We start from the raw sequence: 19,422 nt of genomic DNA, 5'->3' as shown, positions 1-19,422 counted from the left end.
ATATTTATATATATGTATATTTATATGCTAATTAATTATTATATATATATATCTATATATATATATATATATATATATATATATATATATATATATATATATATATATATATATATATATATATATATATATATATATATATATATATATATATATATATAATATATATATAATATATATATATATATATATATATATATATATATATATATATATATATATATATATATATATATAAAAATAAAATCACTAAGAACTCTTTGACTTTGACCCAGGTATTTCTAACTTTAGAATTGCTTTTAAATACATGGATGGAGAAATACTAAAGAAATTGTTCACAACTTTTGTTAGACCAAAGCTGGAATATGCAGCAGTTGTATGGTGCCCATATCTTAAGAATCCCTTAGTACCCAAATGAGCCAGAGACATTAAAAAAAAAATTAAATGTCAGAGTAATTAACAAATGGAATGCATTAAGTAGTGATGTGGAGGAGGCCGACTCCATACACAGCTTCAAATGTAGATTTCATAGAGCCCAGTAGGCTCAGGAATCTGTACACCAGTTGATTGACAGTCGAGAGGCGGGATCAAAGAGCCAGACTTCAACCCCCACAAGCACAATTAGGCGAGTACAACTAGGCATGAACAAATTCTGTAAACAACCGATGGCTAGAAAGGCGGGATCCAAGAGTAAATGCTCGATCCGACAGGCACAAATAGGCGAGTACACAAATAGGTGAGTACACACATTTTAGAAAAATTTCTGATAAAAAAATGAGGGCAGTAATCAGAGGCAATGTATCGGACTGCAGAAATGTCACAAGTGGAGTACCACAGGGTTCAGTTCTTGCACCAGTAATGTTCACTGTCTACATAAACGATCTACTAAATGGAACACAGAATTATACGAACATGTTTGCTGATGATGTTAAGATTATAAGATAAGAAACTTTGATGATTGTCATGCCCTTCGAGAAGACCTGGACAAAATAAGAACATGGAGCATCACTTGACAAATGGAATTTAATGTGAACAAATGCCATGTTATGGAATGTGGAATAGGAGAACATAATGTGGAATAGGAGAACATAGACCCCACACAACCTATAAATTATGTGAGAAACCTTTAAAGAATTCTGATAAAAGATATCTAGGGGTGGTTCTAGATAGAAAATTATCACCTGATGATCACATTAAGAACACTGTGTGAAGGGCCTATACTACACTTTCTAACTTCAGAATTGCTTTTAAATGGATGGATGGAGAAATATTAAAGAAATTGTTTACGACTGTCGTTAGACCAAAGCTGGAATATGCAGCGGTTGTGTGGTGCCCATATCTTAAGAAGCACATCAACAAACTGGAAAAGGTGCAAAGACATGCCACTAAGTGGCTCCCAGAACTGAAGGACAAGAGCTACGACGAGAGGTTAGAGGCACTAAATATGCAAAAACTAGAAGATAGAAGAAAAAGAGACGATATGATCACTATGTACAAAATAGTAACAGGAATCAATAAAATTGATAGGGAAGAAATCCTGAGACCCGGAATTTCAAGAACAAGAGGCCATATATTTAAATTAACTAAATAAAGATGCCGAAGAATATAAGAAAATCACTTTTGTAAACAGAGTGGTAGACGGTTGGAACAAGTTAGGCGAGTGGGCGGTGAAGGCCAAAACCATCAGTAGTTTCAAAGCTTTATATGACAAGAGAGTGCTGGGAAGATGGGACACCATGAGCGTAGCTATCATCCTGTAACTACACTTAGGTAATTACACACACATACTTTTTTTTAAACCCAGCTGCTATCATAATGTACTGTTGACAAATGCCAGAAGGAAGGTTGACACTGCCCAGTCCAAAATAAGGATATTAGTATGATTTCCCATACTGATAAATAGTAACACTGACATGAAAGGTAATAAAAAAAATGGTGGGATGATTTTAGTATTTTAAGGATTAAAGGAGACACCATTCATACCCTTTCTTCCCTTCCCTCCACACATTGACAAAATTTATATAAGCAAAAGGAAAACAACAGAGCAGCAGCAACTGGGAAATGCACAGTTACCCAGTTGCTACCATTCTTGGATGTTCTTTATAGAGAGAAGGCAGGCCAGTGCATTAGGGAATCTGGAGGAAGAGTAAGTGGCAAATGTTAACATTATTGTTAAAATAATGTGTGAGAGATAACAAGTGAATATCTAAAAGGTGGCAGTGATTAAAAACAGGAGATAACATGAACGTGATTGAATTTGCACAAGAACATGGTGTTTAAGAATAAAATAAAGAGAGGTCTGGGGAGTCTAGGGATGTGGGTTTAATCCCATTGTAGAGCCTCAATATTTCTCATGAATGAATTTGATGGCGTCAGAAGAGGAAACGATCGTATGCTAGCCGATTCATCTATGGAAGAGGCAAGCTACATCAGTAATGATGCTGAAATGCGGGAAAGTTGCAAGTGATATCGAGTTATGTATTACAAAAATATTTAAATGAGAAAAAATGATAATGTGGATAATTTGCTATAAGGCAAGAGAGAGAGAGAGAGAGACAGAGAGCTTTCATGTCTAAGGATGCCACCGGCTTCCTTTAGGGGAGCTGGTGGCATGATCCTGTGGTCCCGGGTTCGATCCCGGGCGCCGGCGAGAAATGATGGGCAGAGTTTCTTTCACCCTGATGCCCTGTTACCTAGCAGTAAATAGGTACCTGGGAGTTAGTCAGCTGTCAAGGGCTGCTTCCTGGGGGTGGAGGCCTGGTCGAGTACCGGGCCACGGGGACACTAAAAAGCCCCGAAATCATCTCAAGATAACATTACCACTGAATACAAATGATGGAAAACATTGCAAATATGAGAAATATAGTGGAATATAAGTGCAGTGGGCAAAGTGTATTGCAGGAAAGTGATTATGGGAGTACTGTATAGATAATTATAGTGCATAATAATTGGTCAAAGATGAGCAAATTAGGTTTCATAGGGAAAAAGATGCAATAATCAGATGTCTGCATGAAGATAGCTTGTAAAGAAGTTACACAAGGAAGATTGAAAAGCATTTATAAACATTAAAAAAAAAACATGACAAAGTTAATAAACACGCACTTTGGAGTGTGATGAGCATATATATATAGAGTTGGCAAAGTTCTGCTAAATTCTGTGAAGTTTCTATACAGGAAGTAACGCATGCAAGAGTTTGTGTGCAATAAGTGACCGGTTACATATTAATGCAGGTACATGCCAGAGAGATGTCATCTTTGTAGTTCAATACATATATCAAAGGTAAGAACATTAGGGGGAAGAGAAGTAATTATCAAAGAAGGCACCAAGACGAAAAGGTTATGTAGCAGGGGAAGAGAATAACAAATGTGTAATCATAATGCAGTACGAGTACAAGTAATGTACGAGCGCTGGCCGAACCTACCACCTCATACTGTACACACACACCTTTCAAATTTTCATGTTCACTTCTACATATTGAGTTGACAGAAGTATTCAGATAATTAAAATTTAATAAAATAACCTAATCTGCAATATTCAATAAATATTACAGATTAGATTAGAGAGAGACTTTACTAAAGAACAAAAAAAATTGTGTGTAGACAATTTGAGTTAAGGTGTGGAAGAGCAGCAGAATGGGATTGAGACAAACTCTTCTACATAAAATAGTCAGCTGAAAACAAAATTGTATAAATAAATGCAATAAACATTCACAATTATAATTAAAATAAATCATTCCTAAAAACAAATACAGTAAATTCAAATGACACTTAAAAATATATATTGTATATAAATTAAGTAAAAATGTTGTCAAGTCTAGTTGTAAGTGGTCATGTATACTATTCCAAAGTGGTCAAGAAAAGTGAAGTAAATACAAAAGGCAAAAGGGATGAAAAGGGTTAACTTTCACCGCATTGAAAATTGACAAATCACGCTTTGAGCCATCTTTACTAGCGACAACTCGAAAAGGAAACAATACCTTTGTAACTTGGAAAAGCAACTTACATGACTCTCCAGCTTTGGCATAGATATCATCCAAAACCTGTGAAAGTTCCTCGTCCACCTCCTCATCGTGGAAAATCAACTCGTCTTCGTTCTTGTTTTGGTGGATTGGATGACGCTTGAGCTTCTTTTTCTTGGGCGACTGCTTTAGCAACTGTTCAATCAATGGGGATGGAGTGACATTCCTGTGACAGGGTAGGGGGGTAAAGAGGTGTTAGAAGAGTAACCTTAAGTTGAAAATAGGAATGCTAGCATCTTTTATGCTAAATATACACAACATTCATGTTCATGATTCAATTGATTTCTGGCTGCAAAATAGTTACTATACACCGTAGTTAAATTTCTTTACCTTGAATTAATGATACATGTTTTTATCTTGAAAAGTCAGCTATAATAATGGATACACGTCATAGGTACAATATGACTTATCGAATGTTTAAGCAAACAAGATGGTTTGCTACCGATTATTAAAACCTATCTTACATTAATCAACCTAACTCAATCGAGCCTAATAAGGGCCTATCATCATCTAAAACATCTTGGCCTAACAATATATATACAGTTTTAACAAACATAAAACAAGCTTAGTTGAATTGTCTTCAACAGGGTATGACCATACCCCATAACAATTCCCTACTGCACAAATTGCACTATGGATATTGAACAAAGTCGGCAGTCTAACACAAGGCAATATCAATTTAGCAATCAATTGGCATATGTTTCAGAAGCTGTCTTAGTTTTAGACTTCCCAGAATAAAGAGGGACAGATTCTCCCGAGACATAACTAATAGGCCAAAGACAACACTCGCCTATACTGGGACAGCTATGTTCAGATTTTACAATCAAACACCATAGTTTAAAATTAAAACGATTCTTAGGTGCGTATTTCAAAGAATACATTACTTGATCATTATAACAAATAATTTATCAAAACCCATCATTCCTACACCAGCATTAATTAACTAACAGCACTCTCCAGAAGTAATATAGTTGGCTAAATTAACTAAAAATTCTAGATAATGGAACACAGATTTTCAAACAAAAACTTGAAAATTGGGACAAATGTATTACTAAATAGTATTAATAAAAAAAAAAAGTCGAGTAGAATGCTAATTGGAAATTCAAGTAAAAAACAAAGTAAATTTTTACAGTTTGAAAATTGAGTGAAATCTCTTTGGGCATCTTGAACTGGCATCAAAAGAGTATCAAACATAGTTAAATACATAGTTAAATACATAGTTAAATACAGACCATGGAAGTGTCAAAAACAGACTAAACAATATGTGAATGGAATGACAAGGGTTTAACAAAAAAACAGCTTTAAATGTAATGAAACGCCATTTTCTGGGCGAGACCCGGAGGCTCCCGCAGATCTATCCAGGCTGATGAGAATGTATTAGACCCTGGCATCAGACAATATGCATGGAAATCTAGGCCTACCAGGGACCACAAGCCAGAACCAGGCCCCCTCAGAGAGACTCCTCATGGAAGTATTGTGTTTGCCAATGACCAGGTCAGGCACCCAGAAAGGTAAGCGCCCCAAAACAAACCCCCTTTCTAGTTAAAATATTGCTACCGAGAGCAGAACTAGTGGACAGAACTCCCCAAGTGAAAACGAGCAAAAGAGCATGACATCAAGTCACAGCGCCGCTGTCTGTGCAACTCGCCCCCCCCCCCCCTTCCTTCCCCAGGAGGAGGCAGGGGAAGCCCCAGACCCCTGCACCACCAATCCGCCCTGCAATTCTGAGGCTGGATGTCAAAACACGTGAAAAAATGCTGACCAGATAGAGGGAGGGTTGTCGGGGAACCTCCAAGTTTCACCCAGAAAATGGCGTTTCATTACAGTCAACGCTGGTTTTCTGGGGGGAGCCCCGTCGGCTCCCCAGAGCTACTTAAACAAAGACAAAACAAGAGGGACCTACCCGGGAGGCGGGAGGCCCTCGATTCTCAACACAAAGTCGAGATAACTGGCTGCAACTGCCAACCCAATACAACACAGGCCCAACTAGGCCCAGGAATGTTGACAAGGTGGCGAGCGCCCAGGACCCTGTTCGACCTCAAAAAACCCAGTGCCCAAATGTCAGCCCAAGACATGTTACTGAAGACGGCAGGCAACGCAGCAAACTTACGAACGTCGTGGGCACGAGGATAGACCACGCATCTATCCAGAGTCAACCCAAAGCGCGTCCCCAGCCACTGAGGCCGTTGTGCGCAGGTAACGGCAGAGAGCCACAACCGGACACAATGCATGATGCACTCCCAGCCTGACCAACCAGGCATCAACAACCCAAGGACCCATCCAGAAAGAGGCAGTCTCAATCTTTGCCAGAAAAGGAGACGGATGCAAACAAACAAACTACCACCAGGACCAAAAGCATAGAAACCCTAGTGCCAGAGGAGACCCCCAGAAGCCAATGCCAACAAGAAAAAGAGCCACCACACTGAAGTCACCGAAGGGGCCACCACAAACCAAGAAGAGAGGGGAGAGCGCCTGGTCTAACGACCAGGACGGCTTAGGGCATGACGGCATGAGTCATGCCCTAAGCAAACTGTTCAAGCTGAACCTCCGGGACGTGTACACTCACGGGGGCCCAACAGAGGACTACTAAAATACAAATGGTGTGACCAAACCAAGGGGCAGACCCCACCATCAGGCAGGAAAACAAAAATGAAAAGAAAAGCCACGCAAGAGGACAACGTGCCCAGGCGGAACAAAGCCAGATACAATGAGAGGTGATAACTAGCTGCACAGTACTGTACCCTGTGCTCCAACCAGTGACGAAAACTACCCCCTACCCAGAGGCAAACGGGGGAGCAATAAACACCCTAGCCAACTCCAAGGGCGATCAATCACCGAGCAGCAAAAGACACAGCAGAGGTAAATCCCAAGGTGACTTGTGGAAGGTAACCAAGCCCCCCAAGGAAAGTACTTACAGGGCACCTAGGAATGGGAACCCTAGGCACATGCAGCCCGAGTACTGGAGAAATTACTCCTGGCTCACACACCACCGAAGAGACAGCACCACACCACAAGGCACAAAACTAGACAATTCTGGAGTCTGTGGTACATGACCATGACAGTTCCACATCAGCCACAGAACTGTAGGGTAGATAGCCGGTGCAGAGGGGGAGGGGGGGACAGTCTGAAGCTCCCCCTTCCTCCTCCCAAGGAGGAGGAGGAGGAGGAGGGGGGGGGGGGAAATGTGCAGGCAGCGGCGTGGTGATGTCATTCTCCCGTTTGCTCGTGTTCATTTGGGGAGTTCTGTACACTAGTTCGGCTCTCAGTAGCAATATTTTAACCAGAATAGGGGTTTGTTTTGGGGCGCTTGCCTTTCTGGGTGCCTGACTTTGGCAGACACAGAATGCTTCCAACCACACAAGGAGCCATTGCTCCTCGTGTCTCTCTTAGAGAGCCAGGTTCTGGCTCGTGGTCCCCGGTAGGCCTAGAACTCCATGCACATTGACTGATGCCAGGGTCAAATACATTCATATCAGCCAAGATAGCTCTGGGGAGCCGACGGGGCTCCCCCCAGAAAAAGATGATAACAGGGTGTTAAGAGGTGAATCAACTACACAAGGATGACATAATAAAGAGGTAAGTTAGCAAATATAAAAGGATGAAAGCACTGTAGGAATTCTGATATTCAAGAAAAAATTTTAACATTTTAAGTGAGAGAGACATAGTGAGACTGGCAGGAAAGGATGGGTAGGAAGATGATCAAATGAATACTTCCCTGACACTGACTATAGGAAAGTGAGGTCTAGTTCTTTATGTCATGTCTACCAGCCTTGCTTTACGTTTTGTGCAATAATATACCTTTCCTGACATTCAATTCTTTGTCCAGCTGGCTTTAAAATTGAGAATAGAGGCAGTTTCCAGACTACTACTATCAGAGTATTGCATGTGTGCAACCAGATGTGTATTGTATTGAACTCAGTTTAGTTTAGACAAAAGTTAGGCTAGATTTGGCCTATGTAAAGGACAAATCTATTTAACACAAGAACATGCTATTTAACACAAGGACATGCTATTTAACACTTTCGCTCGGGGATGACGCAGCATTGCGTCATCCGTTTACTGGCGGTAATGCCGGGGATGACGCAGCATTGCGTCATCCACTTTAAAAATTCGCCAAAAATCAGGTTTGTATCCGATTTTTTGGGGACTGGTTTTAAAATGTGCGCCGATGTCTTCCCATTTCCTTTGTTGAGCCTCGTGGCCCTCAGGCGGCTTGGCACACGCCGTGGGCCCATTGTCTTTGCTCCACTGTTGTGACCAATGTCGTCTCCCCTCGCATCTCAAACGTGTGAACATTTCGGCTATTTTCCGTGGCTATATTTCTTACTGCGGCTTTAGAAACTATCTACGCTTACTCCACGATGGATAGTAATCATGAACAAGGCCCTTCCAGGAAGAAAATTGCGAAAGAAAGGCTTGAAAAGGGTGGGAATTGGGAGTGTAGTAGGAAGGCCTCTGAGCGCTCACTCACGGCTAACGCGTGGCCCGTCTTCAACTCGTCGGCGGTTGGAGCGTGACCAGGTGTTTTTTTTTATATGCTAATGTTCCTCTAGAGAATTTTATTACGAACCCATTGAGACCAAAATGAAAGACCTAGGACAAAAATTGAGGTGACCAGAGTGAAAATAGTGAAAACATTTTATCCCGTTTGCGCGCTCCCGGGTAACTCGTTCGCACTTTCTCTGTTTGCTGCGGGTAATTAGCCGGGCTTTTGGAGTTTATATGCATTTAGTGCTGTAGAGAATTTTATTGCGAACACAATGATACCAAATTTATTCTCGTAGAAGGAGAATTGAGGTGACAAAGTTGAAGAGAGTATACACTTTTCGGAATTAACGCGCGCTTCCGTGACACGCTGGGGCCCATATCGCCCTGTCGAGGGGTGGCGCGCGGGGTGAGCGAAAGTGTTAACACAAAGGGCATACACTAGGGAATACAGGTGGAAATTGAGTGCCCAAATGAGTCAGAGATATTAGAAAGAACTTTTATAGTGTTAAGAGTGGTTGGCAAATGGAATGCATTAGGAAGTGATGTGATGGAGGCAGACTCCATACACAGCTTCAAGTGATGATATGAAACAGCCCAGTAGGCTCAAGAACCTGTACACCAGTTGATTGACAGTCGAGATGCGGGGACCAAAGAGCCAGAGCTCAACCCCCGCAAGCACAAATAGACGAGTACAAACTGGTGAGTGCACAAATTGTTTTATGTACTGCCTAAACAGGAGGATGGGCTGGATTTTACCCACTTGATCACCAGGTGATATTCTCAATACTTGACCCTAATGATTCCTCTGGTGTGGTTATTAGGCTACCTGCATAGTATTTAGGAAAGGGGCATATTTCAAAAACAGACTCTTGGTATACAAGCCCTTCCTCCAGTCAACACTTGTAACATTAGCACAGCACTGCAGAAAACACAAATATGTCAGTGTTTGAAGGCAAGTGAATGTATTAGCAAATGAAAGCTTAAAATTATCAAGCAATAAACTGATGTAACAAATGTGACATCAAATTGTCAAAAACAATGAACAAAGGAAATATGAAAATCAGGCAAAGTACAGCACAAAAATTAAGAAAAATTATGGAATATAAGCAAGATGCAGTGTTCTATTACAATAGTCATATACAATCTATTGATTAATCAAACATGCAAAATGAGTTAGTGGAATGCATAAGAAAGCAGATGAAAAGGTACAGGTACTGTACCTGAAATTGGAAATAAAATTATGCATGGAAATTCAATTACTGTATATGTTAAGTATATACATATATACTTATATATGTATATACAGTATCATCCAAACACTTGGCAGACATGAGATCCTGACACTTCCTTCAAGCCGAACACGTGGCAAAAAAGCATCCCGGGGAAGAACGAGATAATTTTTTTCTTTTAGTGTTCTTGCACACACACACACACAAAACAGTGTCACAAAATGGCACCTAAATACATGATACTCCTTTGTCTGCCATGCCTCAGAGAATACAATATGATTGTAATGTAAACACAGTTTGTAAATGATGAAAAAGCTTTACGTATGTAGAGGAAAATTTGTAATGAATTTTAACAAAATACTTTAGATTTACCATTCGAAAGCCTCCAAGTGAAACAAGACACCTGCCAACCTCACCACCCGGTGTCACTCGCCACCTGCAGAGCGAGGCCTGCCACCCACGACCACATTTCATAAACACTTCCGTGTTGATACTTTCAACCCATCATGGTAAGAAGAGTGGATTTTACTCGTATTTCAATATCTTATTCTACCCTTTCCATGTATGACCCAGTAAACACATCTGCCCAAGCCTTTGCGCATCTGCCCATGTGCATGAGCACATGTGCACGAGTACATGTGCTTAAACGTATGAGCAAGCATGTCTGAGCCTATGAACACATTTGTGCACATTATACACATGCATGTAAGCACTGTGCTTGGATGTATGCAAATATGCACTATGCTTGGATGTATGCATATATGCACTGTGCTTTGATGCATGCATATGTGCACTACATATTGATGCACAGACATCAACATATGCATAAAAACAGGCAACTAAAGCAACCAAAAATATTTATGCCATTCATTTATTTTGGCACATACAAAAAAAAAAGTGAAAACAAAAAACTTTCTTCACTGGGTTAGCTGTTTGCAAGGAACTCTACATGGTAAACAAGCAGCAATCAGGCTCCTAAAATGCCTTATCCTGAGACTAGTTCAGGAACCTGCGCACTATTTCTAAATAAGACTTATCCTTTGGTTTGTTTTGTTTCATGCCTTCACTGGCCTGATTCTCAGACCTGCTAAGCCTTGGAAATGAAATTAGTCTATAATAAAATTTCAACTTTCTAGTATGTATCTAGCTACTTGGAGCATAAATCTTCCAGCCAATTAACCAAAATTGTTTGTAAACAATTTTCTTTCGAAAACATAATTGACTACGGGATTTTATTTAATGAAATTATGCATTTAAATGAACAATAATAATAATAAGCAATTGAAAGCCCCAGAAATGTAAGTAAATATCAAAGAAGGCACCAAGCCTGGAAGGCTTGGTGCACCATCCCAGAAATGTATTTACAAAGAAGAACGTTAGTAAAATTATGTCATGAAACCTTTGGAAGCACTCAATTGGATATGAACAATATTTGGAATCATACCTTAAACAATTATTCCTAATACACAGTACTACTACTATTTATTTCCAGTTTTAAGCATTCTTTTCCTGAACTCCTGTCTGGTCTTTCAATCAGGCCAATGAAGTACATATCAGGCTTGTGAATTCACGATTTTCACAATTATGAAATATTAAATAAATACACAAACGAAACTTGTAATCTTATGATATACAACAAAAATTATTATCCAAACAATTACAGTAAATTTGTGTTTGCTCGGATCTATCCATTACTTAAAATTAAATACAATTTGATGCTTAAATTATAAATATAAAATGCTTTCCAATATTGGCAATACTAAAGAAAAGATCAACTTTAGTTACAAAAAAACATAGGGTCTTAAAATCTATTATCACAGACTAATAAAGATGTCAAATAAAAAGACATAACATCAGTAACACAAAAGGAATATACTGTACAAAGCACTTCTTGTGAGGCAACATCAATGAGAAACAACAAAAAACACAACATTGGTCAAATAATCACATTGATGCCAAATCTGGGTGGGGGGAAGAATATATATATATATTACAAGCCTTTTTAAAGTGTACAATGAAAACTTTACTGCCGTTTTCTGCAAAGTTTATGCAATGTTAGCACAGACTAAAAAAGACTGCACAACTCCAGCATTTATGCTCATTACCTAAAATACCTGTCAAAGCTGATAAAAGTACAGCGGGATCATCCTGCTGTCTTGCATCACATACTATAACAAAAATACACACGTAATATCACGTACCATAATCATCCAGTACAAAATCAAATTAACTCGCATAAACAGGATTAAATAATAATGGCACTTCAAGCAGTAACCGAATACCAGACTCAAAACCCAAAAGCCACATCCGCAAAATGCAAAAGCATGATACACTCGAAGAAGCTACATCAGTGCAGAATCAACATAACAAAGCTTTTGCCTCGTATCAGCCATGGAAGGAACTAAGGAAGGTGATGCAGTTAATGGATATCTTCAGGAACAGAATAGGAAGGAGAGGGCAGGAATGGAGTTGGAATAAGAATCAGGTGATAATGCCAGATTAGGTGGTGAATTAGGTCTGGGAATAGTGCAGCTAAATGTACATTATAATACAGTAGTAAGGTATTAGAAATAGATAAACGAGGCATTTATAAATAAAAATATCACAAGCATGAATAAAGATTCAATAACTGAGAGCGACCAGTTTAAGAATTACTCATTAATAGATGGAAAAATAGATTAAAAAATCAAACAATAACAGAACAAAAATGGAAAGAGGTCGAGTATAAGGAAGGAAGCATTCCACTGGGATTATAGGCACAAGAAGCATTCCACTGGGGTTAGGGGTCCAAAAAAGAAAGCTCTACTGGAATTAAAGGTATATGAAGGAAAGTTCTATGCTAGTTTGTGTAGAGAAAGTAATAAAGTAAGGATTTGAGATTTTCAGGTATCTCTCCCTCTCTCTCTGTAGGCTCCCAGATCACTAATATTTACATGATTATTCTTTATATAATTACAAAATATGCTTGTGCATTAAGCTTAAATACAAATTATGTTTTGTCTAAAAACCGCATATTAACAAATTAAAAGTTTGGGTGAGAAATGCATGTGTTAGTAAGTGACCCCCCCCAAAAAAAATGGATTGGGTAAATGGAATAATCTCCAATATGCATCACATCAAAATCTAGACTTATTGCAACTTTGAATGTCATGGCAGAGTAGACAGATCTGGCCCTGGATGACAAGGTTTATTACTATTATTGTATTATTCTTTAGGCAACTGTACAAATGGAACTAAATAACTATTTATATCTGAATTAGGTGCTTCTGATTTGGAACCACCATGTACCTAGTTACAATCAAACGGTAAACAACTAGGATGCATCCCAATTAGCCAGGGAGAGAATGAGGTTTTGTCATTGTCGACACATTTCTTAGGTTCAGCTTCATAGTTCACAAACCGAGATAAATGGGGCATCATCATCATAGGCCAAAAACTGGACCAATGTGAAGGGGAATTTAATTTACTACTGTCTGAAGGAGCCTCAGACTCTGAGCACAGCTTCGTTCGTTTATCAGAGTTTATGTCCTCTAAGAAAAGGGTGCTTGCCTTTTTAAGTGATCTTTTTCTATGAGACATGGCTCTTTTTCTCTTTACCGGAAGACTTCTTGGTCGAACTTTCATTGGTTGAGAAGCTCTCTTCTGGAGTCTCGGTTGTCCCATATTAACAAGTGACAAAGAATGATGGTCTAAGCGAGATTGGCCAAAACTTGTAGCACAAGTCTCATAAACATGACTACCCTGCTCTTCCATTTCACTGTCAGAAAGATGAAATATTGTTTCATTCTCTGTGGCTGTGTCTGTGTTTGAGGAACACACAGAGGCTAAGTCCATATCAACTGACTCAATGTCAGTTTCATCTTCATAATTTCTTGATTTAAAGTGTTTCCAAAACATCCCACAGAGAGAGCACAGCTGTCCATCACACTCATGGTCAAAATGGTCTTCCCATTCACATTTATCTTTGGGAGGGGTGGTGAGTGTCATATAAGTGCACTGTTCTTGTGCTTCCAATACGACTCCATCGTAAGCCACTTTTCTACAAGATACTTTGTTACCAATACCAAAATCATCTTCCTTCACTTCGCTGAGTAGATCCTTATAAATTTCCAACAATGATGGTGCCTTAAATTTAGTTTCTTGGACATCCTTGGATTCTTTAGATAATCCTAAACCTAGCAATGTATTACTTTCTTTAACATTTGATTCCATAATTTTAATTTTCTTACTTGGCAAATCTTTTGTTTCAATTCTTGTATTATTAAAAGTATGAAAAGACTGTTGTAAAGCATCAGAACTATCTTGATTATAAACCAATGCTGCCTTAATTTTGGGATTTTTTTCCATATATGTTTCTTCTAAAGGAATTACATTTTTATCCTCTTTATTAGCTTCATCATAAGGCTCAATTATGTCACCTTCAATATCTTCAATTGCATTCATTGGAAAATCAAAGGACATACCACCAGAACAGCTCGGATCAAGAGGTCGGTGATACTCTGAGGTAGGAGACAAATCAATTGTTTTGCTCTGTGGAGGAGTTAAATGAACTAAATGATCCAAGCTAATAGCTTTACTTTGAGTTGGTGTTACACAGAGCAAATGATGATCTGAATCTTTGGTTTTACTACACAATGGAGTTTTATGCACTAACTGATCTTTCCGACATAAAACTTTGCTGCGTGGTGGGGTTAAATACATTAAATGATCCGAGTCTACTCTCTTACAATGTGGTGGAGTTGAGTGAACTAAATGATCTGGGTTTACTGTTTTCCTACGAAGTGAGGTTAGGCATAATTTGAGCTCATCTGGGTCAACTTTCTTATTGTGTGACGATCTTAAAGAACTTAAATTGACTTCCAAGTCTACTTTCTTGCTGTTGCTTGTTGGTATTAAACAAACAAAATTATCAAGCGATGTGATGTGTAGTGGTGACGAACGGGCCAAGGGATCTGAACACGTCATTTTGTTGCGCGACACAGAAATACGAATCAAGTTATCTTCCGGACCCGAGCTTGCCTCTTTATAAACTTTGTCATCTACAATTGATACACAAGCCCCTAGTTCTGGATCAGAGGATGCTGTGATAACTGATCCTCTAAAACAGGGCTGAATGCACGACTCAGCTAGAGCAAGCATATCTGGGTCTATATTTTCAAATTTTGACTGCACCTTATTCACTTTCTGTAAAATGCCTCTTGTTTTCAGAGTACCACACTGTCTGACAACCAACTTTTTTCCGGTTAATGTTGAGAACTCTGTGTGTAATGAGGGGAAGGTAGTATTACAGGACGACTCACAGTCCAGAGATGAAAGGAGGAGAGTAGATGGTGAGGAGGGGGATGAAGGATCTGACAGAGATACTGGACTAAGAGTGCCATAGTCACTTGAAGGGGAGGGTTGAGGAGGATCCGTAAGTTCCGTCTGTGGCTCTAATGGTTTAGGAACTAGTTCACCTGGATGTAGCTTCTTAAAGTGCTTGCTCAAGTTTATAACAGATGAATAATATTTGTCACAGAGGCAACAGTAATGTTTAGTAGGCACTTTGTTTTTAGCATGGTCTTTCAAATGTTTGTCAAATGTTTTAATTTCAACAAGCTCATTGCACAAGGAACAATGATAAGCAATTAGTGGTCTGGGCCCTCGAGAGGGAGGTGGAGCAGGAAAGAATGTGGGGAAGCTATGTACCACCCTATCTGGCTTGGGAGTTTCTTCCAGGTACAAGGTAAATGGCAGGTAGGCAGGGACTGGAGGAACAATTGGGGTGGGAGAGATTGGACGGAGGGAAACAGCAGGAGGGAGGGACAGATGGAGCGTGGCTACTTCATCCAGCCCACAAGCCACACTCTCAAGATCCCTGAGCCACTTGCATTCCCGGCAGAAATCGAGATGATTAGGCTCAATCTGCTGCACTCTCTTCCTTCCATGGCTGTATATACTGCGGCTCCAACACTTACAACCATGCCTGAGGGGTACCACTATTAGCTATCGCATGCACAAGCTAACAGAAAAGCTTGACGAGACATAATAGTCAAAGGGTGGGCTGCATATGAAAAAGTAGTCATTATTTAATGAAGAACTCAATGGTAAAATATGCATTAGTAGCAAAGCAATGGAAAACAGATTAGTGTATAGAATTTCAAGACTGGGCATTCTCAGAAATCCAAGTATACAAGCATAATTATCATCTCTGGACAAGCAAATGGTAATGAAGATATTTGTAGCCAAAGATATTAACAAAAATCCCCATTTTAGTCATATGTATACTGCACAACCTATAAAATCCAAACCATTTTACAACAAGCACTTCTACATGAAAAAACATTTTGCTATCAGATTACCCATGCAAAATCAGATTTAGATATTTATTCAGCAACATCTGGAGTGACATCTGAAGAATTACCATATAATTATTTAAAGCAAGTTGTATTTTTCCCTATCTTTGTTATTCTTTTGCTTTTTAGTAAAAATATATTACACAGTGAACGGCCAGATGTCATATTTATCTAAAATATCCTCAACCTTTTAAGCCATTATTTTTCCTAATGATAATGCTTACGATGATGGCTATAAAAATATTCATTACAATTTACTGGTACAGCATCGGTGGAAAAAACACAATGGCAGGCAATTTGGAGGAGTGTTTCATGCAATGCATTCATTTGTCACTGATGGGGTTGCATAAAGTTGTGTGAAGCTCAATATAAAGAGATAGTCCCAGAGTCAAAGATAAATATAGCATAAATGGTGGTTATCAACTATTAAATAGTTCAAAGTTACATATTAATCCTTACTTTATAGCAAAAGAAAAAAAAAAAGCAAGAATTCAATTTCAAGTGTCTTCCAATTACCCACAAATGCCATGCTTCAGAAGACTCAAAAGATGTACAGTACTCACTTTTTGTTGCAAAGCACATCATTTATGGAGGGCTGGGCAGCAGCAGAGGAACGCGTTGGGTCTTCTGGATGTGGGCCTATGTCCTTGCCAGCCAGCCAGAGTTCGTACCGCTCTGGCTGAAACCTCTTCACAAATGTATCCATTGAGATCTTTACCATGTCCCCACTGGAAATCATTTATTCAGTATAAGCTAATTGGTAAGTGGCAAATATTTATTAGTTACATTGGTGCACGGTGCCCGACAGCTGAGTGGAGAGCGCTTGGGATTCATAGTCCTAAGGTTCCAGGTTCATTTCCCGGTGGAGGCAGAAACAAATGGGCAGTTTCTTTCACCCTGATGTGCCTGTTCACCTAGCAGTAAATAGGTACCTGCAAGTTAGACGACTGCTACGGGCCGCTTCCTGGGGTGTGTAACAAATAGGAGGTCTGGTCAAGGACCAGACCACGGGGACGCTAAGCACTGAAATCATCTCAAGAAGATCTCAAGATTCCTGCTCGATACCTGTTTGATGGGGTTCTGGAAGTTCTTCAACTACCATATGAAGCCCGGCCCAAGGCCAGGCTTGACTTGTGAGAGTTTGGTCCACCAGGCTGTTGCTTGGAGCAGCCCACAGGCCCACATACCCACCACAGCCCGGTTCGTCCGGCAATCCTCGAAGAAAACTATCTAATTTTTTCCTCAAGATGTGCACGATTGTTCCGGTGATGTATATCAATATTGGTAGCTGTTATCAAGGCTTTTCCCTAAGAGAATCATATATAACAAGAAATTTGGCTAAATCTAAGGTAACTAAAGATTCATTATAAGTGATACATAGTTATGAATATTTATAGTATTAGTTTAATTGTAAATGATTAGTGTTTAGTACTTATGGTATCAAGTTTTTATTTTTTTTCAAAATTATCTTTCATTATTTTCATTCTGAAGCTTTATTACCAAGTCCCAGTGCTGTATGAACATGTATATAATGTATCCCTCAATCCATAAAAATACAAAAATGAAGCCTGTAAATGTACAGTATCTCAAGAACTACTCAGCCATCTTCCTCTCCAAAGTTTACCTTACATAAACAAATCTTAGAAACATCCCTGTGCTTAATATCTAGACTTAGCACATCAACACAATAATTTGTTTGTAAACAAAAGGCATCATTGAATTTATGAGCTTAAGTTAGTGTAATAACAGCATATCTGACTGGATTAGTTAGCCACTGAAGATATTTTAATATTTAACAGCCTCAACTTCACTTAATGGACAACAACAAAAACATCTTTAACAAAATATACAGAATTAAAAAAATGTATATAAAATACAAATAAATACATTAATAGGATGCCCATAGTGACCAAAACTAACTTTTAGAGTGTACAAGATCCCTGCCACTATTATAAGCAATACTAGTACAGTACTGTAACAGTAGACTAACATAATTTGCACTTAAAAAAAAAAAAACACCTACCGGCACTGACACTGGGTGGCCCGCTTGCCATATTCAACCCAACGAGGCATGGCAAAGTTAGTTGACTCGGCACAGTTGAAGCCATGATTAAATCCTGCATGGTAGCCATAGGGGAAAGTTATCATGATGTCTCCTGCCTCCTGTGTGATCTTTAAGACAAAGCAAAACATTAAAATAATTTCAATAAAGTAATGATGAATTATGCAAGAAACCAACTTGCAAATAATATGCTGTATATTGTAATGTAATTTTGTTATAAATTAAATAAAATTACAACAGATTTTGTAAAACCTTAATGGTGCTAACTAATAAGCACCAATGAGAAAAAAAAGTTTAACATCCTCAATGTTAATCTTTTCTAAGGAAATGAAAATAATAATCATTTGCAGAGACCCATCTATAAATGTGTGAACATTTTTAAAATTAAAGCAATTCAACTATTTATATTGGTTTGATTTTAAAACTAAGGACAGTAAACATTTCTTTCCTATTGCACAAACCTTGTCAAATGGGATGGAATACTGTTTGAGAATCTGTGGTGACATAAGAGACATCTTGTGGCGGAGGTATGCCGGACATGCCTTGAAGGAGTTTGGAAAGAATCCATTGGCCAACCGTTCCAGTCTACGTCCATGTTCTGGTGGTATGGAATACCATGTCTTCGGATCTCCGAAGTGAAGATAATTAATACTGAAATACAGGAATGTTTATACAGTACATTATAAAATTAAACTGAAAATAGGGAATTTATCATAATCACTACCCCCCTCACCCCATTTACAATTTTCGTGGGGAGGTAGACATCAGCAGAGAAAAAATTGGAGGAAAACAGAAAAGAAAGTTATATTATTTATCAATATCTTCCACACAACATACTGCATCATTACACAGTATTGGCACTGTCACACTCAAGCAAAACATCCATAAAAGGACCTCACTGATTGATACAACGAAGTGTGAGGTGCTTCCTAGGATTAATTTAAGCATGTCAAACATTCAAACAAATTCCCTATCCCTTCTCAGACACTGCTTACACTTAATCCCTGCCTCCTCACAGACTCACTCACCATACCTGAACAACTTCCCTCTCCTACTTTTAAATGAAATCAATTCCACTCTTAAACACTCAATATCATCGTCTATTCATTTAATACAACCAAACCATCTAAACATTCTCTCGTCATTCTATTACATACTAACTTTTGTACTCCACATGACATTTTCATTCCTTAATCTATCTAGCTTCAAAATACCATCAATGCATTTTAGATTGCTCACTACAGCTTTAGATCAATTTATCATGTTCATGCCACACCAGCATCTGAAAAT

At 38.8% G+C, this 19,422-nt stretch overlaps 1 protein-coding gene across 7 annotated transcripts in view; it reads right to left on the bottom strand.

Moving 5' to 3' along the window:
- LOC123754421 (uncharacterized) overlaps positions 1 to 19,422 on the bottom strand; it is a 65,883-nt gene that overhangs the window by 16,802 nt on the left and 29,659 nt on the right. For 6 of the 7 annotated variants that reach the window (XM_069326509.1, XM_069326508.1, XM_069326510.1 and 3 more), the window contains 4 exons: positions 18,594 to 18,783; positions 18,094 to 18,242; positions 16,634 to 16,798; positions 4,003 to 4,184 (listed from right to left, as the gene is read on the bottom strand). In XM_069326509.1, coding sequence (XP_069182610.1) covers positions 4,003 to 4,184; positions 16,634 to 16,798; positions 18,094 to 18,242; positions 18,594 to 18,783 — 686 coding nt within the window. Of the gene's footprint in view, positions 1 to 4,002; positions 4,185 to 10,588; positions 15,701 to 16,633; positions 16,799 to 18,093; positions 18,243 to 18,593; positions 18,784 to 19,422 lie in introns of those variants that run through there. The other variant, XM_069326511.1, reaches the window with a different exon arrangement.

The sequence above is a fragment of the Procambarus clarkii genome, chromosome 18 (assembly GCF_040958095.1).
Source record: "Procambarus clarkii isolate CNS0578487 chromosome 18, FALCON_Pclarkii_2.0, whole genome shotgun sequence".
In the NCBI taxonomy this organism is placed as follows: domain Eukaryota; kingdom Metazoa; phylum Arthropoda; class Malacostraca; order Decapoda; family Cambaridae; genus Procambarus; species Procambarus clarkii.
The sequence above is the reverse complement of the archived record's forward strand: the minus strand, read 5'-3'. Positions and strand labels throughout refer to the sequence as shown.